The sequence below is a fragment of the Corvus hawaiiensis genome, chromosome 26 (genome assembly GCF_020740725.1).
Source record: "Corvus hawaiiensis isolate bCorHaw1 chromosome 26, bCorHaw1.pri.cur, whole genome shotgun sequence".
NCBI lineage: Eukaryota > Metazoa > Chordata > Aves > Passeriformes > Corvidae > Corvus > Corvus hawaiiensis.
The window spans coordinates 1,120,181-1,145,599 of NC_063238.1; the positions used below are offsets into that span (position 1 = coordinate 1,120,181).

The 25,419-nt window shown below is 37.3% G+C and overlaps 1 protein-coding gene across 3 annotated transcripts in view; it reads left to right on the forward strand.

Moving 5' to 3' along the window:
* The window catches only part of ASXL3 (ASXL transcriptional regulator 3), a 127,886-nt gene that overhangs the window by 15,850 nt on the left and 86,617 nt on the right, over positions 1-25,419 (forward strand). For 2 of the 3 annotated variants that reach the window (XM_048286264.1, XM_048286262.1), the window contains exons 2-3: positions 10,810-10,892; positions 11,234-11,236. In XM_048286264.1, the coding sequence (XP_048142221.1) occupies positions 10,837-10,892; positions 11,234-11,236 (59 nt within the window). In that variant the 5' untranslated portion in view covers positions 10,810-10,836. Of the gene's footprint in view, positions 1-8,930; positions 8,995-10,809; positions 10,893-11,233; positions 11,237-25,419 lie in introns of all 3 variants that reach the window. The other variant, XM_048286263.1, reaches the window with a different exon arrangement.

Below are 25,419 nucleotides of genomic sequence, written 5' to 3' on the forward strand. Positions count from 1 at the left end.
TGTGATTCTGATTGTTTCAAAGGTACAGTATGAGGTTGGTAGTTACACCAGAAGCCCAAGTTGAGGCACTGTAATTTTTCCCTACAGCTAAAATAGATTATTTTTCCATACAGCTAAAATGTATTATTATCAACTTCTAAAACACTAAATATAAAATTATGTGCATAAATCCCATATACATCGAATTTATTTGCCAGTAGCATTTCTTAGGAGCTGACAATTTTTAGTGCTACATTTGCTGAGGAGATGTGACTTTGGGAAGACTCAGATCTTTATGTGTACCTATGTTGTTTCTCATAGAAAAAGCAAAGAATGCATGATAGAATATACTGTACAACAGCCATGTTTTACTCTCTGTTTGCTTTCCTTGGGTTACAGTTACCATCCTGACAGATAACAGTTTGATCTGTTCAGTGTGTAGTGAGGGGTCTTAGGATAAGAAATATGCTATGATATTAGGGACCCTTAAAAAAAGAAGCCTGTCTTGAACAGGAAGCCTAGTTTTATGAGAAGTCTCTGCATTTATATTCCCTTATAAAATCCTCTGTGATTCCTCTCTGTTGACCAATTACTTTGCTGTGATCCTGGCTTTTGGTAGTTGCATGATGTGTGTAGCTGATGGCCATTTCACACTGTACTGTAACCTGGTCAGTCCAGTCCAGCTTGACTTGGAGGGGTCAGCCAGTCTTGCAGCTTGAAATAATTCCTTTAGGCAGAGTCAGGAGTTTGGAACCTTCACAACAGTTGCAGATTATCCTGAACAGTTTCAGGTCGTACCCCCATGGGGCAAGACATGTTCTGTATTTTGTTTCAAGATCTGATTGCAAACTGTTGGTTTAACAATCAGCATTTTGTCTCTTCATGAACTCCAGCCTTGAATTCACTGTTCACTTTTCTTCTTTATAGACTGGAGGTACTATTGAATTTGTTCACCTCTGCCAAGTGATTGCTCCTATTGGTTTTAATCTCTAAGGAAAATCAGCATCCAGCTGGTAGACAGTTGTACTGATGAGGACCCATTGATTTTTCTCTCCTATCCACTTACCATCAATAAGAAATGTCCTTAGCTTTCACAATACTTTTTCCCTGCCATAATGTTGCCCTGTTACCTGGCTGTCAGGACTGGTCTCAGTTGCTGTTCATGTTGAATGTGGATGTGATTAACAGCCTGATAAAAATGTTTAAGTCAATATTTGAGGAGCCTAGATAAAGATAACACTTTATCATGAGAGCTTTTTAATAAAGTGTTCTGTTTGATGTACACCAATGGTAAGGAATTGCTGGTTTTAACAAAAAAGCCTTTTATATCAAGGGATTTTTTGATTTAGCAGTATTCAGAAAAGGAGATTTAAGAAAATGCAGAATATTCATGTTCGGTTTTGGGGAAAAAGAATTCTTCCCTTTTTAACAGAACTTTTGCTTATCATGCTGGTGGTTATTTTGTTTGGTTTGTTGTTTTATTGGTTTGTTTTTTTTTTTTTATTTTACTACAGTATTATTTGAAGTATTTGCTTCCATAAGAAGAAGCAGGCAGCATGTTAACAAAACATTTTGTGTGCATTTCTCCGAAGTTATAAGCTTTTGAAAAATTATTACCTTCAGTTTAGGTTGGTCAGATTATTTTACAAGGTCCCTGGGAAGAGATGAGCACGTAACTTTTCTCATATCTTGAGGAAAGCTTATACAAACTTAGATACAGAGCCATTATATACTCTTTCTAATCTGCCTGTGTTGTGACAAATGTTTCTTAGTAATAGCTGTTAAATAGTGTATTTTTTAAGCCTTTAAACAGATGCTACCAAAAATTGATATAAACCACTAGTATGGACTTCAGTTTTACAATAAATGATGTGTTTAAGAGGACAAGTGTGGGTGGACTTAGGTGATGAGATGGGGGAAGGGACTATGTGGAAAGACTGCTAAGAAGGACTGAACAAATAAATGGCACAAAATGGATATGAGGTAGTGAGCTGCAAAATATTCTCCTATTTTTGAAAATCTTAGATGACTAATTGTCAACCGTGCCATATGTAAGTAATGTGGGCTTCCAAACTTGTGGCAATTAAAACTGCTTAGCATCCCACTCCAGCCCTGTGTTATATTCTGTGTACAAGTCAGTACTGAAGACTAATCTCTTATGGCATTAATCATCTCATGAGGAGAGACGGAATAAATCACAGTAGCCCTTCCTCTCTTCACTCATGAAGATAAATGCCATAACACGATGGCTGATCTTCGTTATGACACTAACCATTATATATTTAACAGAGATAGCAAAATCTCCCTGACAGCTAACAAAAGAATTCTCTCTTTACACATTCTTTGAGAAGGCTGTATTTCTTTAGTTCAAAAACATGACTTATCATATCTATTCTCAGAGCAATTTAGGCAGTAGATCTGGATTGTGCCAGTGATCTGTACTCTGTACATAATGATGTCATGATTCAGACTAATAAAGCCTGATGTGAAATAATTGTGCAGGGTTTGGAAGGAAAAAAGGTACATAACGTGCAAGAACTCGTAGCTCTGCTCTTTCCTATTGTCTGTTCCAACAAGAAGGACTAGCTCTCCTATTTAAAATAAAGAACACTTCTCCCTCCCCCCAAAAACTCGAAAACTAAGCCATTGGTTTTGGATCAAAATTTTTAGTTTTGTGGAAATTTTGGTTTTCCGTTTCCATTTTGTGGAAATTCTGGTTTTCCATTTTCTCTCAGTACTTGAACAGGTGGACTCAGGGAACTTAAAGAACTGAAAGTGGCTTTCTGTTCTGTTTTTTTTACTTGCTGTACACCTCTCAGGAATTTAATTCTGTGTTTTGTGTATTAGACACATTGTGGTCTTTCCTTCTGGGATATAATTATTAAGAAAGATTCTTAGTTATGTTCTGCATCTCCTTTTGCTTATTATTTTGAAGGGTGTATCATCCCGTGAATGAGGAACAGTCCAGACTAATGAGTTCTGAAGTTTATGGACTTCCCTTCTGACGTTAAGAGGATCAGTGTGACTTACCCTGGTCGTTCACCAAAACATCAAAATGTGCTGTAAATTTAATGAGCTAATTTCTTGTCATCTATCCTACACAATTAAAATGGAAGGATAATTTTTATGGTTTTATGTTTGCTGTCATTAAACATACTCTATAAACATAAATATATTAATGGTGCATCAATAGAATCAATGTCAGTTGCATTGTTAAACTTCTTTTTCTAGTGGGTCAGTTTTACCTGGATGAAGTGCTTAAAATGGTTAAAACTAATATGTAAGAATATTTATGTAGAGTGCATAGTTTAAAATATTTTGTTTTCTATTTTCTCTTCTGTTTTCTTTTTTCCTGTTTTCTTTTTCGCCTTCCAGAAGTCTTAGGTCTGTATCTTTAGGACACTGTCAAACAAGATAAGCTCTGATAGTAAAGCAATGGCAAGAAAATCAGCACAACTGTCACCTCCTGTTAAATTTGGTGCATTCGGAGAGTAGCCAGTAGGAATTTTATTTCTCGCATTAAAAGTAACCCTTACACATTACGCTCGCCTGAGGAAAATAAGCGATGAAAGCTTCTGAAACAAACATATATTCATTCTCTCTGTTGATTTTTCTGTAGAGTTTTGCTCTTTCTAATAATTTTTTTTTAATTTATCCTACTATGCTGAAACATAAGTTATACAGCAAACCTTTCAGTGCCTCAGAAAAAAAAATCAGCATCATCTTCCAATAGAGAGGACAGCATATATGGAAAAAATGTGTTTGAGGTTTGGTGTTTCTTAGGTTTTTAGGGGTGTTTTGTTCCTTTAGTAGTGATGAATGTATTCACACTGATGGTAGTTCTTTCCTCTGTTATCTGTAATGTAAAGGCAGCTGACAGGGCACTGGTATCCATTCAGCTCCATTGCTTCCAGTCACCTAAGCAAGGTGTCTCTTCATTTTGTACCAAGTAGGTGCCAAAGGGGAATTTTTATCCCTGCCACAATTACAGGCATTTCAGGAAAGTGGCCTGTGTGATTATTGAATGAATACAGATTTCAGTAATGGTTTTGGATGCCAGAGCTTTTCTTTTGCTTCTTGTCCCTTCTCTGAAATAATGATTTGTAGTTTTAAAAGCTTTGGCCCAAGTTTTTCAGCTGGTTCAGCACTGGTGAAACTTCTACTCTAAACTAAGTAGGCAAGAGAATATGGTCCACAAGCCAGAGGAGGTTTGCATCACAATTTTTCCTGTCAGCACCTAACAGCTACAGTGTGCTGCCAGCAAGGTGCCAGTGCTGACTATCTGGACAGCACTTGTGTGCCTGTGTGCAGGTTTTGGGAGACCCATGGCATGAGCTGCATCTGTATGAATGTGCTCATGTTTGAAGGGGTAGAGGACGTAGGAGTATCCTGTAGGCCTGTACTGTGGTAAGGACTAGGGATGAAAGGTATTTTGGTAGGGATGTGGGAAGGTGGGATTTAGGGGTATTGCAACACCTCAGAAGACGAGTGTCACTTTGAGAGTAGGGAAAGGCTGGGCAGAGTGAGAGGCAATGGAGTACTGCTGTAGAAAACAAGGAAAGGTGTGGCTTGCATGGCAAAACAGAAGTCTGGACTTTGCTGTCAGAACTGAGCAGTCATTCTGGGAATCTGGGTGCTCTGTTGGCTTGAACTGAAATCATTGTTAGTAATCCTGCTGCTAACAGTGGAACCCATACTGGGGTAGCAAATTTGACACCATGCCCACTGGGGTATCTTTGATCTTGATCTTAGAAATCTGATAGGATTCTGTGTGCTCACTAGGTTTATCCTGTTACAGTCACAGAGGTGTTTATGATCTGTCCTGACTGAGCCTTTAAGTGAAAGTTCCTGGTTGCTTGGACAGGCTGATTGCATTAGTAAAGAGAGAAATATAAGGTTTCCATTTTTTTCAGTATATTAGACTAGATCAATAAGTTATTATGTCAGTTGTTTAGAGCTAAAAACTTTACCCTGCATTTTCTGTTGTGATGTATGAGGCCACTAGGAATGGCAGGATGTCACTGCTGTTAAGGCTTGTGCCTTTTAAAGGAATAGCCCAATTGTATCTTAATTTTAACTGAACTGTAATCCAATTTCTTTTGAATTCAAAATGTCAAGTGTACAGTTTATCTGGAATTTCCAAAGCTGCCTTTATATCCATTTGAAATATGACATTATAAATAAATTTTGGAGAGAACAATAAAAGTTTCAGGCGTCTTAGAACAAGCCTCAAATGATCCGGTTAAAGCAATGACGTGAACAAAGAAACTGTTCAGTTTCTTTCTTGCCCTTTTCTTTCATTCAGTACTTTAGGAGATGATGATAATGCCTTATGTATCTGGCAGGTTAGCAAAGCTAGATGGTTTCAGACCAACTCGCAAACAAATTCTATAGCAGAAATGCTCTTGCAGGGAACACTTGCCCAGTTGTTCCCTATAGTTCACGCTAAAGGAACAGTAAAGTGCTTTTCACTGAAAGAGAGCTGGGGAAAATGACTTTATGAGTGTGCTTTAGACCATTTGAGCTCTATTGGTCAGTAGCATTACCTCCGAACCTAAAAAAAGTGTGGACTAGCAAGATGGTAAAACTTAATATATTTCATCATGTTATGGTATTTTCTATGTGTTGCTTTGTTATTCATTTGATGCCTTTGTTCCTTTCCTTGCTTGTTGTTTCTTTTCTTGCTTATCTGTAGTGTCCTGTGAATTACAAAGACAAATTCATAATATGGAGCATACTGAGAGCACATATCTTAGGAAATACACCTTCTTTTACTTAGATCTTATAATTTCCTTATTGTAATTGCAACTGCCCAAAGACAAAAGTCCTACCAGGAGAATTATTACTCCTGTTTCAAATTCTTTTAATATTTTAGTACCTGGAAACTACTCTTTACCTTTCTCTTGATCACTATCATCAAGAGTTCTGTGAATACCTCTATGAGAACTTGTGTTAAAATAGGTCATAGTTCATTTACCGTTATCATCCCTCTTTTTTGTGTATCATGTACCCTTTCTTTGCAGTTTTTGCCTCTTCGTCCATCTCTGTGCAGTTCCTTTCTTCCCTCACTGTGTACCCTCCCCTCCTCTCCAAACCATTTACCCATCTTTCTTCACACAAAGGGCTTTGAACTTTTACCAAGCTGCTGATAATTCCCCAATGACTAAAGCTGTTAATCAAAAATGAACACAAAAGATTTGAGTGGGGCATTTCCCACAATAGAAGTCAGTCCTCCTGTTAACCTCACATAAGCAGCTGTAGAAGACAATGCTGGATTTTTTCCAGGATACTGTTATTTCTTGTACCCTGTTTGATACTCCATCTTGCAATTCATTTGTTTAGTAATGGGTGGCTAGAAAATAATTTATATTTTCTGCTTAGGAGAAAGAAAGTTTTTGGGGGGTTTTGTTTGGTGGTTTTGTTTGCTTGTTTGTTTGGTTGTTTTTTTTTGTTCTTTTATTCACCCTGCTGTCTTTAGGCAGTAAAGATTCTGTTGTGTAGTTCAGCCTGACTTGTATGTTAGCTGATGAGTAGGAGCACTGGGAATAACTGTACTGTTCCTCTTTCTCCTCCTCCTCAGTTTTTTAAAATAATGTTCTAAGGAGAATTGCTTTAGTTTGTGACTAGTGGCTCAGCCTATTATGATAAAATGGTCCTGATTTTTGTCAGCTACCTGACCTTCAGATCCCTGCCAGCAGCATCCAGAAATGGAAGAAGCTCTGGCTGGTTTCAGACTGTCTGGTCACACAATCAGCAGCATCAAGCCCACTAGGCTGATCTGCCCACTGCTTTTGGACTACAACGCAGTGTCAGAACACACTTGGTTCTCATTTAGAAGAATTATTTTCTGTCAGTGTGATAACTGATAGCTGCAGGCAAAGCTTCCCACTTTCTGCAGGAATGTTTATGGGGGGCAGGAGGGCCAACTCTCTGGTTTGCCTTTCTTCACTTTGTCCCTCTGCTGTGTTCCCTTCAGTGTCTGAAATGCAAATGATTGAGCAGATCTGATTCAGGTAGTCAAAAACATCTGTGTGTATAAATTAAACTAATAATCCCATCAATTACATAGAAGTTCTCTTCCGATTTTGTAGGCAAGCTGAACATTCAGGATTTCTGTCTTATGCAAAGCTGAGTCTTGACTCTGCACTAGAGTCTTCCTGTTAACAGTTCACTGGAAAGTGTTTTTGCCTGGTGTGGCAACTGATTTTTTCTGAGTAGTTGTCAACATAGAGATGATGATAGATGTCCTGGTGAGAAAAGGAATTTGTATTTCTTCTTGTCCCATATTACTGACATGACTTTTCCAATGAAACTGGGAATACATGTGTTTGTGGCATCTGTGTGAGTATTTAATATCTCTGAAGCTGTGAGTTGCTATCTGTAGGTGACACAAATACAACAATTTGTCAGGCTGCTGCCGTTTGTTGGGAGGTTTGATTTCCACTGTGCTTGGTAGGATCTGAACCTTCTTCTCTTTGAGCTGTTAAACAGGGTTTGAATGAACACCAAGAATGTGCTCTGTGCAGAGACTACTTGTGTTCTCTTTCCGATTGTCCTGATGGGTATCACGTTATTTGTCCCAGTTATTTAGCAGCTGTCCCTTTTTAAGGCTGTGGTTGAATGGCAGGAATAAGTAGAGCATATTTGATCCGCCCTGATAGGGGTTGCAGTCAGTGCAAACCATTCTCCTGCCATTGTCCTTCATAACAAAATATATTGAAACAGTCATTTTCTTCATGACAGTACTTTGGCGTGCTTTAATTTCAGCATTATTAGTCACTGCCCATATATGATACGAGTGTTGGTGGATGGAGTGGGAGGAAGAAGAAAGATATTTAAAACAAATTAGGGTTTCCTCCCCTGATGTGCATTACTGTGTCTGACCAAGAAGCCTATGACTTAACTATGCCTTCTGCGTTTCAGTGTGTTGTTTGCCTTAAGGCACAGTTAGTTATTCAGTTTGAATTTCTAATATTATTTTTAAAAGTCATAGAAATGCAAAAGGAATTGGAGGCGTTTAGCAGTGTTAGCGGTGAGATACAGAAGCAAGAGATACTAGTGTAATTATCAGTTCAGTGTATTCATTAGTTCACAGAATCTTAAATAATATTCTGATGCTATTTTCCATAACTCAGGGAGGAAAACTATATTATCATTGAAAGGTTTTTACAAGTAATTATTTTTATTTTCTTACTGTGATAAATGATTAGGGTAAAACTGGGGGGGAGGAACAACGATGAGGATGGACAGCATGGTGGGAGCGACAGAAAAAACCCATCCTTATGAAGGTTGTCTGCTAATTAATCTTCGTTATGATAAGGAAAACTTAATCGTGTACATAATAACAGGATTTTCAACTTCAGCAGTGTTTGAATCAGAGAATTAATGCTTTTCAGTTAGGGTATGAGCAGTTCTTTAAATAACAGGGTTTAAAGGGTTAGATGAACAGAACTAAATTCATGGGGTATATGAACTGCAGCCCACGCTACACGTCCAGTGTAAGGCAAATCCACACAATGGGCAATTGTTTACTCCAGCACTTTCAGCCTGTCTGACATAGTCTGCATTTCAATTTGTCATTATACCCTGAATGTGTTCACTTCATACTGTGGTATTTGAAATCTGCCCTGTGGGTTTCATTAAACTTTCTGTAGTGGTGTTATGCATCCTACTTGTTGGTTTCATTGTTGTTTGGTGAAGATGATCTTCCATATCAGTATGTCTGGCCATTGTTTCCACAGCCAGTTCAGTGCAGCTTCCTCAGCACAAACTGCTCTCCCTTCTCCCATTGTCCAGGACAGGGTGACTTCTGATGTTTGCATAGCTTTATTGTTTCTTCCCCATTATTGTCGAACTCTCGTGGTAATACTTGGCACTTTTACTGACTTTATAGAGTAGGATGTGATGTCGTAGAGAAGGGGACAGGGCTACCCAAATTTTCTCAATTGCAGGGAGGAGCTGCCCAGGTGTGCTGAGGGGCCTGTACTCAGGAAGAGAAACAGGGAATCCTCCACAGTGAGTAACCCCACTTTCAAGTGCACAAAGTTTCCTTCATAGCCGTGTCCAGTACAGTGTAGTACCCTCTCCTGTCCTTTCCAGTTTTCCCTCTGGAATGTTCCCAGTTTAGTTCTCCTCTTTTCCCTTTATTTTGTTGTATTCTCATTTTACCTTGTACTTTGTCTTCTCTCTGAAGGTTAAAGTTTCCATTTTTGTCTCTTCACACCATTAATCTTTTCTCATCCTACTCTTAATCTTTATACACATTGTCATTTTTCCAATGTGTCATTGTTGTTCTGTCACTAATACATCATATCATTTCTCTTCCCTTGTGTGCAATGGCCCTTTTCCCAGCCCTGTGCAGTTTCTTCTGTCCTTACTCATTGCTGTACTTTTACTCTTTCCAACCCTCTCTTCTTTCTCCTTTCAAATCACCTTTCAGTTTTCCTTTCCTGATGGGTCCCTTTTGAATCTTGCCTATTGATGTACACGAGATAAGCTCAGTTCAGCTCCCAGACCTTGCTAGTGCAGCTTTCACCTATATGTTTCCCTTTGTGGAACTGAAAGATAAAGGATGCAAAGCTCATCTCTAACAAAGAATTGAAGGATTTGGTAAGCTGCGTTTTGGCTGTGAAAGAGAACAGGCAGGAAATCAGAATGGTAAAATGGCAGAAAAGGGCTGAGCGGGTCAAGCTGTAGTGAGTAGGCTGTCTTTGGCTTTAGGTGAGCTGCTGAATTACAGCCCTGGCCAGCACCCTTCAGTTTGACTTGTGTGATATGATGTGGTGGTGTGTCTAGTTCCTAGTGGGCAGGTATCCACATAGTAGTAGCTACTTTCACAGCTGCCATTATTTGGTGACTGCTAGGGAGAAGCTCAGGATCATTTGAATCAGACCAAACTGATTTCATATTTACAGGGGTAGGAATATAAGTTCTGGCTGAGATATGTTGGCAAGATGCTCTGGGAAGCTTGATTGCTGTGGCCTGTGCCGCACCTTTTACTTCTGATTGAAGGGTTTCATTTTCCAGGGCTATCAGTCTGGCATTTTACATGAGCAAAAGAGTGGCTGTTTGTTTAACAGCATAAAACTGATGGGGACTAAAAGGAAGTAGAAAATCAGAAAAATCCTTACAAGATAGTTCTATCTGTAAAGAGGACTGAGTTACTTTGGGCTCAATTGGAAAAGGCAAAGGAGTGGAAAACTGAGCTGAACTGGAAAAATGTACTGCACTCTGTCATGTAGCATCTTGTGTGCTGTGACTGTTCTGACTGCTTCATTTTTCATTGTTTTTAGAATAAAAAAGCATTTTAAAATTGAAATCCCACTGTGTCAATTCTTACAGTAGCTCCTGGTCTACAAATGGAAGGTTTTAGCCAATTTTTTTCTGAGGTCGTGACAAAGCTAAATGTAGAATAGTCAAATGACCTCAAAGAATTCTCAAGTAATAAAAATCAGAGAAAGTGCTAGTGGGTTTTTTTTGGGTTTTTTTCCTCTTTGGCTCTGTGTTTTATGTTTTTCCCCTCATGCCTGAAAGAAAATCTGTTGCTGTGTCATAAAACCAGTTGCGTATTCCAACTGTTTTATTTGTAACCCGGTAAGAGCTTTCCCAGGCAGATGTGGCAGACGATGTACAGAAGCAGCAAGTATATCTTTTTCTTGCTGCAGTTTCCTGGCTTGTACCTGGCCTTCCAACAGACAGAGGACTCCAGTCTCAACACTATTGTTCCCTGCCTTTCACAAATGACTGCATAAAAACTGCATGATCACATAACCTTTCAGATTCACAGGACAGCTGTGTCTTGTCACTTACACATTTATTATTTCTTTTTAGGCATTGGAAAAGTACCCCAACTCACCAATGACTGCAAAACAAATACTGGAAGTCATTCAGAAAGAAGGGTTAAAAGAAACAAGGTCAGTGTTTATATTTTCTGTATTTTTGCTATTTCTATGAAAACGATCTATGAATGGTATATAATCTTTACAAAACTTAAAAGTGCTGACTGAATTGATCTCCAGTATCAGAGTGGGAAATACAGCAGATGGGTTTTGATTGTTAGGTCAAGACTATTAAAAGGGTTAGTGACTGGCTTAACTTCGTATCTTCCCAAAGGAGTCTGTGGGCCTGCTCCAGTCCAGTAGCCTTCGTTTAGAAAGACAGTGTGATCTGCTGAAACAGCCCAGTGCTATGTCTCATTTTTGCTTAAGGACTGAAGCTTGACAGCTGGGTTGCCTCTGCCACTGTGTACATAGAGAAAGTGCAGGATGACGCTTGGTGCACTTCTCCCTTGGGTTTATGGTCTGGCACTTAAACCACTGTTAGGACATGTTGGTGTTGCCTGTGGTAACAGAGACTGTGCTGATGAAGAACTGGTATGGAAGGAGAGCAGGGTTTGGACACTAGTTTGTCTGCAGAGCATGGATATGGTAACTGATACAGCAACTCAGCTGCAGACTTGCTTAATAACAGCGTACTTTGGGTGTAGATCAAGCGATGATAGTTAGGCTTTTAGAGGATAGATAGGTTATCCAGAGACTGTGGAAATCAATCATCTGTTTTCCATTGCTGCCTGGTTCAGATGTACGTGCAGCTTTTTGTTCTCAAAGGTGACTGTCTACTTGCTAGGTGCTCTAGTGACCTGCAAGTGGCAACTTGGGCAGGAAGTGAAAATAAGGAAAAATTGGTTGGCTGGTGGGGGTCTCCTACGAGATGGACTTGCCTCTTCTCCAAATATTATAGTAAAATTTTTCTACTTTGATAAATTGTTTTAATACTTGTTGCTGTCTCAGAGCACAGGGAGACGTGCTTTTATTTTAATTATATTTTTCTAGTGTGGAACCTAATGTTCAGAACAAGAGAACTTCAAAGTCCATGTAAAGGTGAACCAGAAGTAACCACGAGACGTATTTTTACTGAATTCTGTGTTCCTAGGAAACAGATCAGAATACAATCTGCATGATTGTTTGCACAGCATAACCATGCACTTCTTTGTTGGTAGCCTCATAACATGCTCATAATAGCTGTATTTTGATAAAATTGCAAAAGAGATGGTATGCAAAGTGAAATTGAATTTGCTACCTTTTACAGATTTAAAGTGCTTTAGTTCCTGTCAAGAAATTGCTTTGAGTATATTTGGCAATGATTTCAAGGAAGCAAGGGGATGAAAACTTTTGAAAATTAATGTCCAAACATGCATGATTTGCATGCAACAGCAACAAAATGCAAAAAACCACAGTTTTGAAAATCTGTTCTATTAAGATACTGTTTCTCACAGCAGTGAATGGATTGCTTTCTTTTTATGTCTTGTGATATGAGACAATTGCATGGGAGGGGCTCAAATGCCTGATAATAGCATTTCTTTGTAATTCTAAAATGTTCTTGTTTTTGTGATCAGTGCATGAATAAAATTTTGAGTGGAAAACCTATGGGAGGGAGCGAAGGCAATGTGTTATATTTTAAATATAGAAAAAGTCAAAGCCCTTTTTAATTGCTGCAGAATGAATAGTAAGAGAAAGATTCCTTTAAAGAGGTTCCAAACTAGATGATCTTTCATTTTGTCGATTACTAAGAAACTGAGAATTGCAGAGAAATAGGAAAGAAATTCAGATTCATTCTGATTTTTATTCATGGTACATGCAGGTACATGTGACAGTGTGGTAGATTGCAGGATGCTATATGCGGTCATGAGTTCTGAAAAACTGAGAAGGAAAAAATTCAATGTTCCTTATACTTGAAATATTTTCATCCTAAACTCCTTAGCCTAAAAATTGTAAATTCGGCAATTGTAAAATGAAAAAATGTTCATTCTGTATTGATTTTTAAGTATTTGAATTTTCATTTAACTTCTGATTTAATGTAAAAGTTGTGTTTCTGCTGCATTTTAATATTGATTAGGGAAAAACTTTCAGAGTTGTCTGAGTGCCTAACACATAGTAGGAGCCAATAAGGTGTTTGACTTCATACACAGATTTGTTGATGGGGCCTCAGCGTGTAAGGAATGTTTGGTTTTCACAGTACTTGAATTTAGAGTCTGCTGTTCGCTTCAGCCAGCTCTGCAATTTCTTTCAGTACCTTTCTGCCAGTTGGTTCCTTTGCCATTACTAAAGATGGTCTTTCCTGGTCTCTCTGCTGCAGCCAGCTAAGACGAGCAAGGGATGTAAATTTATGATGTGCAGTCACCTGGCCATAAGCAGTGGAATGGCACTAGCATAGTTTATTCTGTATTGATTTGTGTATTCTTCCAAGTCTGAACTTGTGCCAGGAATATGGTACTACTCTAGTACACTTTACTTATTCCTTTATACTGATTATCATTGTCAGTAGAAACTTGGCAATTCTACGTTAAGTTCTTAAAAAACTCTCCTCTCTACTCTTCCACTTAGAGATGAATGAGGTTAATTGGCTTAGTCATTTTTCATATATGTTGCAGCATTAATTAATCTAAAACTTTTTGCTGTGATAGTAAATCTGAAAGAACAATATATGATTTTCAGCTCTCATTGTCATTATGTGTGATCTTTAAAAAAGCACTGTCAGACTATTCAGCCTCTTTTTCTTTTTTTGCCATAAATACGTCAAGTTGCACATTTATTTTTGTATTACTCATGTAATTAAATACAAAAGGATTAAATTCCAAATTTGCAAAGCAGATATATGTTAGAAGAAAACCAACAACTCTACTGATATGTCCTGTGAGAGGGTATACACGCACCTAGTGTTTTATATCTTGGGGAAGGAAAAACTCATTTTTGTTTCTTAAATATATTTCCTGTTATGCTGGTTCATTGTAAAATGGTCAGCAGGCAGTTCTTCTGCTACCTAGAAGGAGTAAAAACTTTCAGGGATGTAGAAAATGTATGGCTTTCTTCTGTGGGTGGTGGGGAGGAGGGAGAAGTGTTTGCTTAACATTCGTGCCTATGGTGATAGTGAACAGTGTCAGGCCAACAGACCTGGACACTGAAATCTCTTTACAAGGAAAATAGACAGCAGCTCACTTCAGTGCACAGTGCTCTGGATTTTCTGTCCTGAAAACGTTTCCCTGTCCTGCTGTAAATTTCTAGGCTCTCCACCTGCTGTCTATACACCCTAGCATGAGATTTTGCTGATTTTGCTAGTGTGACACAGACTACTAGTCAGAGTATGATCCATTCTTGCCTCAGTGCTCCTTTCCTGCTGTGCTGCTGCCTCACTAGTTGTTCTCCATCTTGCATTTCTTTTATTACTTGTTAAGCTCTAAAATTTCTCTCACTGAATGGTATTTAGGTTTTCTGCAGACTGTTTCTCAAATTCAGTGGGATTGCTTTAACAATGTACTCTTGTCATCCAGCATGCATGCAGCTTTTCCAAGGTTTAGTGTCATCTGCTTATTAGAACTTGCTTTCTTTTGTAGCATTATATTTCTTTTTGCTTATGGAAGTCCATGGGAAACAGTGACCAAAAACTTGGTTTTGGGCTATACGATTATGACTATTAGGTTGGGCTATATGGTACTTACTGCTGCTTCTCTAGCTACAGGGTCTGCTGCTATGTCACAGAGAATATTTTGATAGATGTGAAGTAACTTGTTCTTGACAGGCCTATATATTACTCAACTTCTTATCTGCTAAATACTTCCAAATAATTTTTATTCCTTATTTTGGGGGAAAATAAATTCAGTTGCTGCATCTCCACTTCTTTGGACCTGTCTTTTTTCATTTTTTTTTTAAAAGCTAATCTCTGAGCATTTTCCATTCTTTTGGAGTCACTGCTATCCTCTACAAATTCTCAAAAATTACTACTGATAATTCTGAGACTGATCCAGTCAGCTTTAATTACCTATGGCAAATTTCAGCACATTTAACTGATGTGAGAATACCTAATTTATTTAATTATCATCTAATCAATTTTCCCATGTTTGTTCCTGGTGTTGGTTTTAGCAGCTGTCTAATCATAGACATGTTTCTGATTAGGCATTAGCACTCCTGTGCTTTGAGTGTAAGTACTCAGTGCCAACCCCTTCTTGGAGAAGAGCAAGTCAGTTTCCTTTCTGCTGGTGTGCTTACACAAATTTCTTTGTGCATGTTGTGTGGGCGAGTTTGCTGAAGTTTAATTTCCTGAAGCCCTTTTTCTTCTTTTTGTGTTCTCCCTTGCTTTCCTAAAAATGAGGAATCATCCCTTCATGAATGCTGTGTTTTAGCTGCTTCTTCCCTATGGGTTCAAGTCAACCCAGTACAGTCCCAGAAACCTGCCAGATACTTTTCTGTCCCTATCTTTTCTTTTCCCTTGGTTTTGTCCTTTTTTGTCATTCCCTGGAAACTGCCTGTAGAACCACCAGAAGTAACCTATCTGTTCCATTCTGTTTGGAGCACTGCACCTTTGTGAGGAATAGGATCAATTGAAGACCGCTTAAGATTATCAGGGAGATAACAATAAGACAGAAGCTGGTATGAATTAGTTGTTTGGATAAAGGAAGAGAAGGTTGAGTACAGGCATAGTAAATCTTCAGCTACACAAAAGATAGGAAAAGAAGGAGGGAGTAAGTTATCCTGAATGTCTGTTATGGATGGAACAAGAAATAAGGCCTTTAAATTGTAGAAAGAGAAGATTCCAATTAGAAAGTACAAAGGGTTTTTTTTTTTTCATAACAGGAATAATTAATTCCTTTCATGAGCTATGGAAGAGATGTTAGAGATTGGTAGGTCTCACCAAAACCCACTGTAGCAATGTGTCTGTCAGCAGTTACGTAGATTAGGTTGATCCTGCCTTGAACTAGGGGAATGAACTAGTATATCCCTTGATCCAGGTTTTTCTATGATTTTTTTCAGAACAATATTCAGTACTTGGGCCATACACATTGTTTGAGTCCTAGGGGAGAATATCCAGCCAAACTCTGATAAATGTTTGATGCTAATAACCCTAGATTATGTCTTGGCTTTCTGTAGTTCCCTTTCTCCTTTGCTTGGTTAGGCTGGAAAATTGACTTGTCTGGATAAGATTAAAGCCAAAGATTCTCACTACAAGTTAAAAGCCAATAAACTTTCAAAATGGGACAAGCTGCTTAATTTCTTGGAGTACAACTTTAGCCCACAGCTATGCTAACTATTTGCGTTCCTCCTCCATGAGACTCAGGAGTGTGAACTCTGGAATGGGATAATTTCACAGTGTTTTGCTGTTCAGCTGGAGTAATTGCCTTCTGTATGGTCAACTAACTTGCATTATTCTGTTCGTGTGATTCATAGAAGAGTTTTTAAAAAGCTGCTTTGTCTCACTCTGTTTTCCATTTTCCAGTAGGAGTCTTAAACTTCTTTCTCTTGATGTTTCTTTGTTGATCTTAATTTCAACTATGGGAATCAGAGCACCAGTCATATCTCCTCCTCTTCATCTGTTTTTTCCTCTGCATATTTTGCCTTTTGCTTTGCAAGACTAAGCTATTGATTTGTTGTTGTGACGGTAGTCTTTCAGAAGACTAAGAAGAGATGCTTGCCACTGGCGCTGGCAGTAGTGCTGTTTCTTCTGCACTCCACGGTGTTGATAATATTTATCATGAATGATATCATAACATATTAAGTCTTCTGAGCCTAGGAAAGCAGCAAAGTATGACCCAAATAAATCTCAAAGACACTCTTACTAGATTTACAGTCTTTGTGCAAAAACATGAAACTAGTGGGTTAGCTAGAATTAAACCCATTTTGAACTGTGGAGTGAAGTCATCAGTGGAATAAAACACAGGATCCATGCAGGGTCTGTCTTTAGCTTTGAAGTTAGAGGGGACTCCTGAAAATATTACCATCATTTGTGAATCCTTTGATCTTTTTGACAGTGTCTCTTTAAGCCTTCGCATACTTCATCCTTAGAGCTATTGACTTAAAAAAAAATCCCTTCTGAATGCTGCTGTTTCTGTAAATAGGCTAAATGAGCTGGCAACTGTCTTCTGTTGTTTATTGTTTTCAGGTTCCTTGTGTTATTGTGTGCATATAGACAGAGAATTTTTTACTTTCTTTCTCTGTAAAGTCATTCCAAGATGTCATTGCGATTCATAATTATTAAGTCACAGTTTTTATCTTTCACTTAGAAAAGAAAAAAAAAACCAAACAAATGCCCTGCAATTACTAAAACCGCTTAAAAATTTAATTGAAAGAACCACAATTCTTGTCTTAAGGCTATGGTTGCCAACGGAAGAGCACAGAGAGTTAGGAGGCTTCTGTGGTTGCATATGTCTGATAGAATTTATTTGGGAGCCTCTTCAGCTGAAGGGAGTGCATCGTTTTGTCTGAAGGTAGTTATTGCCTGCAATGGACTGAAACCAAGCCGTGATGGAAAGAGAGGGAGAAAGCTATTCAGATTCTTTTGCCTGGCATTATTAGGTTGATTTTCATGCTTCTACAGATGTGGCTTTTGGCTGTAGAGCAGTGAAAGAAGCAAACTTTCAGTACAACCTGTCTTTCTGCATAAATTCACTTCAGACATGCCTTTGAAATGCTATTCTTCCCAGTGTACCAACAGACCACCTAATTTGGTAGGCAGTTCTGATAGCAGCAATTTGCCAGCTGAAAATCTCAGGCTTGCTCCTTCTTGCCTAGACATTCCCAGCATTGTTATGTGTGGTGCAGTTTAACCTGGTAAAAACCAGTGGGTTTCCTATAATGTATTCCAGGATTGGAACTGTAACTTGCATAATCACACCTCTGTCACCTCTGTAATAATTATTTCAGTTTTTGTTTGTGATGTAGCCCTAGAACAGCTAAGGTATTAACTCAAGCCTAAAGTCCGGGTTGTGAATTCTTGATTGCATATTGCTGCATAGTGATTACCCTACTGTTAAAAGCTTGCTTTTATCTGGACAGAAGTAATCCCACCTTTGTATTGATTTGGAAAACTGGTTTTGAGTGAGATGTAAAACAGATGTAAAATAATAAAACCTCAAATGAATAATAAAACCTCAGTGAATTGCAAAGACGAAGAATTTTTTAGTCATGGTGAGTTTTCCATTGTGTATACCTATACAAGATATATTTCAATATAAGGCATTTAGCTACCTGGTATGTTTTTTGTTGGTTTTTTTTTTTTTTTTTGCCTGAGCTACCATTATCTTAATTTTTTCTCCATATTTTAGTATTTTAGAAATTACCTGGAGAGTTGTATTTGTTTTAATGCTGTTCTTCTTTCCTTCACAGGACAGTAGAGTCTCTTTCTAGGGTCTTTAATAAACAGTCAAGTAAAATCAGTCTCCACATCAGTGGTTCTTATAAAGCTACCTTTATAATTAAGGTGTGAATTTGAGTTTCAGATGATAAATGGCATAGCTTAAATTGTAAGTACCTTTTGAGTATGACACAGAATACTTTGGAGGATATTGTTCTTACTGATAAGAGTATTAATTGAGCATATGTAAAAAGAGAGTGGAGACAGAAGCAAAGTAATATTTATCAAAGCTAAACATAGAGCTAGGTCCTTGGCTCCTCCACTCCCAATATCCTGTCCATTAAATTGGTGTTGCCTGTGCAGTATCTGCTAGTTCCCACCTATATGCAGTCCTGTGTCCCAGAAGTTTTCTGCAAGATAAATCTTCCTGCCTTCTCATACAAGGTCACCCACCCCATGGTCTCCAGTTACCCTGATCTGCTGTCATCCTTCTTCCCTTCTTTTGAGGACTCAAACTCGATTCCACGTGCCTGAAATTTTCTCAAGTGTTACCTTGTAAACATCCCAGTATTTATTTGATATTCTGACTTGGGACTAGTCAAGCGCTCTTCCTTAGTTTGGTTCCAGGAGGAGTTATGAGAAAATAAAATAATTCCATTATTTTGCCATGTCTGGGACCTTCAACTGATGGTTTAGAAAAGTTCATATGGTTTCCTCTTTTGTACTTAGCCCTTGATTTGTCATCATGTTGAAGTTTGTTCCTGCCTTCTTGGGTCAACTGAGATTTTATAACAGTCGATTCTCTTTTCTTTAAGATTAGTGTGTTGCTGTTACTTTTCCATATGCATTTTTGCCCATTTAGTGTGAGGACTTCAGTTTTCCATTTGGTACAATATTTCTCTGTATTTGGGTGCTAAAACATACATGGTAACCGCCTTTCCACCTTTCATGTAAATGACAGGATATAGTCCTGCTTGATTTTTTTTTTTTTAAATTTTTTTAATTTTTTTTTTTTTTTTTTTAAGATCTGCCATAGACCTTTTTTGCTTTCCATCTATTAGCAGTTCTGCAAAATACATCTGCAAAGATTGGGAAAACAGGAATCCAGTCTGTGTGACATGCTTGTCTCCTCGGTGCTGTTAAACTCTTTTTATTTTACTTGTGCTGTTTAGGTTTCTGCTCCTTCCACTCAAGCTTAATCTGTCTATATAAAGCTTTTTTTATTTGGTTGATGCTTTACTGGTAAGGGAGAGTGCCTGTACGATTGTTAGATATTCAAGTTATAATAATTCAGAGGATATGTGAAAAATTTAAAAGTTTATCTTTTTTACCTGTGCTAGGAAAAATTATGATAGTTAGATTTTGTGATGTGATAAATGTTTCAAGTTCTAAAGATCTATATTGCAAGATTTTTTTATGTTTAAGTGCATCCAAGTCCTTCCTCCTTATCACAGCCCGATATTCTGAAATTAAGACCTCCATTAATGTAATGTTAAAGATGCTCCTTTTTTAATAGAGGTGGAAATCCAGCAACTTAAATGTAACAAATAATTGATAGCAGTGCAGATCTTAAAATATTTACTAGCTTTGTGCACTCATGACACCACTTCCTGTTAAAGGTTGTTTTATTTTGAAGTAGGAGGAGGACATCAGCTGTGACTAGATAATGTAAATTTGTCAACAATTCCAGTGTTGCTTTTCATATTGTGGTGATTCCTTTATCAGTTTATTCTGATGTTTAATGGAAGAATCTAAGTTGTGTTGGCTTTTTCCTATGTTGTGTCTCTCAGTGTAGACTACTATGGAAAGAGACTGAAAAGCAACAATGTAGTTCAGGCTGATGAAAAGAGAAACCTTCTGCATTATAAATTGGTGTTACCAAAAGAGTCTATTGTGTCATGTCTGTCTTCCCACATCTCTCCTAGACAGTGTAACTACGATGTATGCTACAGATCTTTTTTCTTTAATGTTTCTGTATTTTGAAGAGTAATTCTACATTAAAAATAGTGTCTCTTTTTCAGAAAGAGAAATTAAATAAAGATATGCAAGAGACCTAAATACATTCAAAATAATCACATACTCTCTGAAGTTACATCAGGAAAGTTTCACCATATCTTCAATCCATCCTCCAAGCAGTGAAAGTTTTAGGGTTGGTTTATTTGTTTTGGGATGGGGGTTTTGTTTGGTTTGGTAGTTATTTTGTTTTGTGTGTATGTAGTATGTTTCCTATAATGTAGTGCACTAAGCCTCATTTAAAAAAAAAAAAAATTACTGAAGAGATGCAGTTTTCCAGTATACAGACTGTTTTCTTGTCCTTTTATCTGAGGTCTGGCTGCAGTTCTATAAACATGACTATGTGAGAGGTAGGTAGATTAAATGCATTCTCTGATTTTACTGCCTTTATCAGATTGTTTTGCCAGCATCGCTTTTAGAGAAGCAAGGACGTAGAAGAATATAGTTGTCCATGGTTGTCCAGACACAAAATTTTCAAAAATATTTTATGGAAACTGAAAGTTGACAGAATGTGTTTTTCTTTCCATCATTGTCCTGAAATGAAGATCTACCATGTATTTACACTAAAGTAGAGAGGTAATAAACCAGTGGTTTTGAAATAGAAGTCAGAAGGAAGAGAGCTTAATGTCAGTGCAACTGATATAACTAATAGATACAACTGATGCTAGTTAGGGGCAAAATGTGAGATTCTTGCTGAGTAGCCAGTAACCTTGCTCAGCTCTCTTGTGCTTGGAAAAGGCAAGAATAATCTACGGTATTTACTTCACGTAGTAGTTGGACAAATGTGATTCAACACATAAGCCTGTCAGGAGCAGCCATATATATAAAAATTTCAAACACAGAAGGATACAGACACTTTAGCTAGAAGGAGTCACCTTTTGAATGTACACTCTGGTAAAATATGCTTAGGAAAAGGGTTTAATCTGCTGAAGGCTTAAAACCTGCAGTGAAAATTGAAGTCTGGCTGAGAACTTGAAGACATGCCTGCGTTTAATGGATTTGTGAGCTTTTGTTGCACCATACAAGTAACCTAAGAAGCTGCTTTTCCTTGCAGGTGTAAAATGAATTACTCTAGGTTTCAACTTGCTGGTTGCTGATTGAGATTTATTTGTTGGGGTTGAATTTTTTTGGCAATTGTTTTTGTTCTGTGTATTTCTCTTTTGCATTGAAATGTTAGTATTTAAGCCTATTATTTATTACTGCTTTGAATTTCATTTATCCCACAGCTGACTTTTGTCTTTATTTATAAGCATTCTGTCCTAAGGGACATGCACAACATCCCACAAAACAGTATAATCTTCTTCATGCTATTTCTAGTATTCCATAGCAACTGAGGAAAAAAAAAGAGACTAAACTGAACACTACAACACAGGCAATTCATTACAGATTTTCCGCTTAGTATTCAGTAAATTGTCAAGTCCTTATTTTCATCATTAGCATATTTTTCACAGAGCAGAAGCATAGCCATTTCTGGCAGACTGAATTAAATCTGTTTTACTTGAATGTGAAAGAAGAAAACATTGTCAGGCTTTCTATGAAAGCACCATTTTCTAGTAATAATTTATTTCTCTGGAACAGTTTGCTGTGGATGTCTTTATGTTTCTATAAAGATATGGGTGTGTATGTTTCAGTCTACCTGTAATTAAACCATTCCTTAGCCTGTAGGGGAAAAAACACAGAAAAATCTATAAGGTGGTTTGGTTTTTTTTTTTGGCTATTCATATTGCATGAGCTGAGAAATTTACTAGTTCTCTTTTAGAGAGATTGATGGCTATGCACTGGCACATTTAATTTAAATTTTTGTAGTACATTTTTATAGAATCAAACCCCCAAAAAAGCCTCAGAATTTCAGTGTCTGAGGACAATGAAAAGTATCAGGCATAACTATTCAGAAAATTTCTTACATACATTAATTTCTTTTCTTTGTAAGGCTAGCTGATAGCAGTTCCATTTTATTTGAGTCTCATAGGTAGTCTTAAGTACTATGAAATTAAATTATGTGCATCCTTGTCATTTCAAAACAGAATTTAAAAAGTGCCTGAACATATTTTGCTTGCTTATGTACTGTCATGTGAAGTAAAAATGTTTTATTCAAGATCTGATTTTTCTTTCAGCAGTTTAGAAAGTTCTTGTCTTCTATTTGTAATCCCAATAAAGTCTGCATTTGTCTGTGAGTCTGTTTTATGATGGATGTATGCTAGAACCAGTAATTGTGTGGCTGACAAATATTTACAATATTAAAAGAGAACTGGGGACCAAAATGTATACCTCAAAGGAAAGTATAAATAAAAGAACTTAAAAACTGCATGTATGATACTTGTTTATGGGCTTGAGTGTGCAAATAACACCTCCAGAGACAAATTCACCACTGTACATGTACACATGCCCTTATATGCATATAAATTGTAAATCACAAAATTATGATCAAATACATCCTTTGCTCAGTTATTCCAAGAGCTGAGTATGGGAGCTCAAACGATCCTCAAGAACTGTTTTGCTGTTTGCCCTCAATAGCTAAAAGAGGACAAATTGATTTCTCCCTCATTTCCTTTGGTTTTCATTGTATTTGTAATATGAGGAAAGGAAAATGGGTTCTAGCAGCTCTTTTCAGTAAGTGCTATCTCCCAGCAAGAAAAAAAACAAGTGCACATAGCTGAGTCACCCTATTTAGGATCTTGCAGCATCCACAGCTACTGCAATGTTTCAATAAGCTTGCTTAAGATACCTTTATTTGCTCTCAGAATCCATGAAGATACACCATTTAGAGATTCACTGGTGTGCCTTTATATTTAATTAGCTAATAAAACAAGTGTGGGATCCAGACAACTATTCTCTCTTGCAAATGGCCCTTAATACTTTCTAGTCCATCCTTTCTTTTTTTTTGTGTTACCAAGACACCTGGAGTTTTTCTTTCTGGGATTGCTCAATATTTTACGTTACCATTATCAAACATGAAATCCTTGTGTAAAAAATAACATGTGTCCTCTACAACCATCACAAAGGAAAAAAAACCTATGACCCATAAGTGACAGCAAGGAACTTTTTGAGAAGATACCTTAAAGAATATATGACAAGCAAGAAGTTGTTGTTTGGCTTTTATTTGTTACTTTGTTTTGTTAAAGACTGCTTGCATTCTATCAGGGAATCTTTCCTTAGCCAGTGAAAATTCAACAGTTTCAAAGTATATTTGTACTCCTGTCTGTCCCCTTTGTCCAAAGCCAACATTATTAAACCCAGTCCAACCATTGACCTTTCTCTGTTTGTAGTAGCAGCCTAATGATATAAATGTAAACTATTGCATCAAAATATTATTCAGTCAAATAATACACTGAACTATATAAAGTAGTGTTGGTACAAGATTATTTGTGCCCAAGATACAATCCAGGAATTATGACATGATTGGTACTGTTGGTACTGTGAATTAATTTCATACTCTACTTCTCATTCATTTTTTATTGAGAACAGAAAGCAATTTGGGGTTAAGACTGATTTTTTTTGTGATCCACATTATTTTTAGTTTCTTTGTCATGTGTGGCTCAGCTCCTTCATTCAAAGGGACTTTAATAAGGACTTCAGCAGGCTTCCTTTCAGGTGGAATGATGTGGCTATCAAAAATGACCAGTCTGAAACTTTTATTTTTGTTACCAGTGCTGTATTTTCACAAAATATTTGATGGTTTCTTTTGTATAATTTGAAAACATTGTATGTGACATTTTGAAATTAGATTGACTTCTAATTATAAGTTAAGTAGAAACTTAAGTGTCCCAGTTCCAGACTTAAGGAGCTGTCTTAAGTCAAAGAAGAAAAAGGAGATCTGCTAATAGACTAATTTGCAACAGCTGGAGTAAGCTAAACACAAAAATAAAAGTATCTGCTTGGTCCTTTGAGGGAAGGAAAAGAAGTTTTACTGTGCTGTTTTGCCAAGTTAAACTCCCTTACGTACAGCAAGTATAACTTAAACATTTCACATCAATGCAAATATTTTAATTTGACACAATACAATAAATCATACGTTGCTGTATTTTTAAAGGTACAGGGTAAACTCTGATTGCCCATTCTGTATTTATTTTCAGGCTTTTCATATGGGCAAGGGCTCTTAACAAAAATACTTTATGCACATAATTGGCACGTATTAGTCAGCAAAGTTGTAGTAGTTACATTTATTTTAATATTTAGGGTGAAAATATGGTCTTGCTTGTACAACTGTTTTTCTAGGAATAAATATTACAAGAAAACAATAATTTGCTTCAGATCTAATTTTATTCGTGATTACTCCCAGCTTCCTTATTCTTTGTATCAGTTTGATTTTTCTGCCTGTTTTGGTGATTGAATAAAACATTCTCAAGTTCTGAATGACTCTTTAAGTACAAGAATAATGAGAAAAATCTTCTGTAAGGAAAGGAATGATTCTTTTTATTCATTCATTCTCTCTCATTATATGAGAGACTGTAGAATTTATTTTTTTTCAATTGACTGTGAATTGAAGATGTAGAAATAGATTGGTTTTTTATGTCCTAGCATTCTCTTTTTGGATTGGTTGCAATGTTTAGGATGTTAAAAATAAGCATGTGGCTTCTTCATAATTGTACCAGAATTTGACATTTAGTTTCAAAATTCTGAATTCCTTCAGTTAGAAGTTATGTCCTAATTGAAAACTGGAGAGGAGGAACAAAGAAACTGTGGAGATTTTCCTGAACTTTGGTGAATGAGAAGGAATAAGATATGGTGCACTTTCTTTGATTTTGAACAGAAATGGACAAAACTAAAATTAAATTTACAGATTTCAGTTGTTCTTGCTTCATAAAAAGGTTTAGTATCATTTTATACTGCTTTAAAAGAAATATGATCCTTTTATCAGAATAGGAAGTTGTAGGATGAAGGTGGGGAGGGCAGGAGAGAAAGAGAGAAGACACTGGGAGAAGAATAAGGAAGAGAGAAGAGATAGGAAGCAAAGACAGAAGATGGAAAAGTAGAGGTATAAAGGAGAGAGGAAAGGGAAATAAAACAGACAATGAGGATGTGTTCATGACAATGCTCTGGCAGTGTGCGGCTGCAGGGCCAGACACAGCCTTGTGGCTGAGATAGTGGTGCCTCTGGAGTAACATATTGAAGAAAATGCAAAACCAGCACTCAGGCAGAAGAGGAGAGTGAAAAAGAGAGTGTGGAACAGTGGTGTGAACACCAAGGCCAGAGTAGAAGGAGGAGGGAGGGAGGCACTCTGGGCACCACAGCAGAGGATCCCTTGCAGGCTGTGGAGGGCCGCAGCAGGGCAGATATCTGCACTGCAGCCAGTGGAGGACACCACGC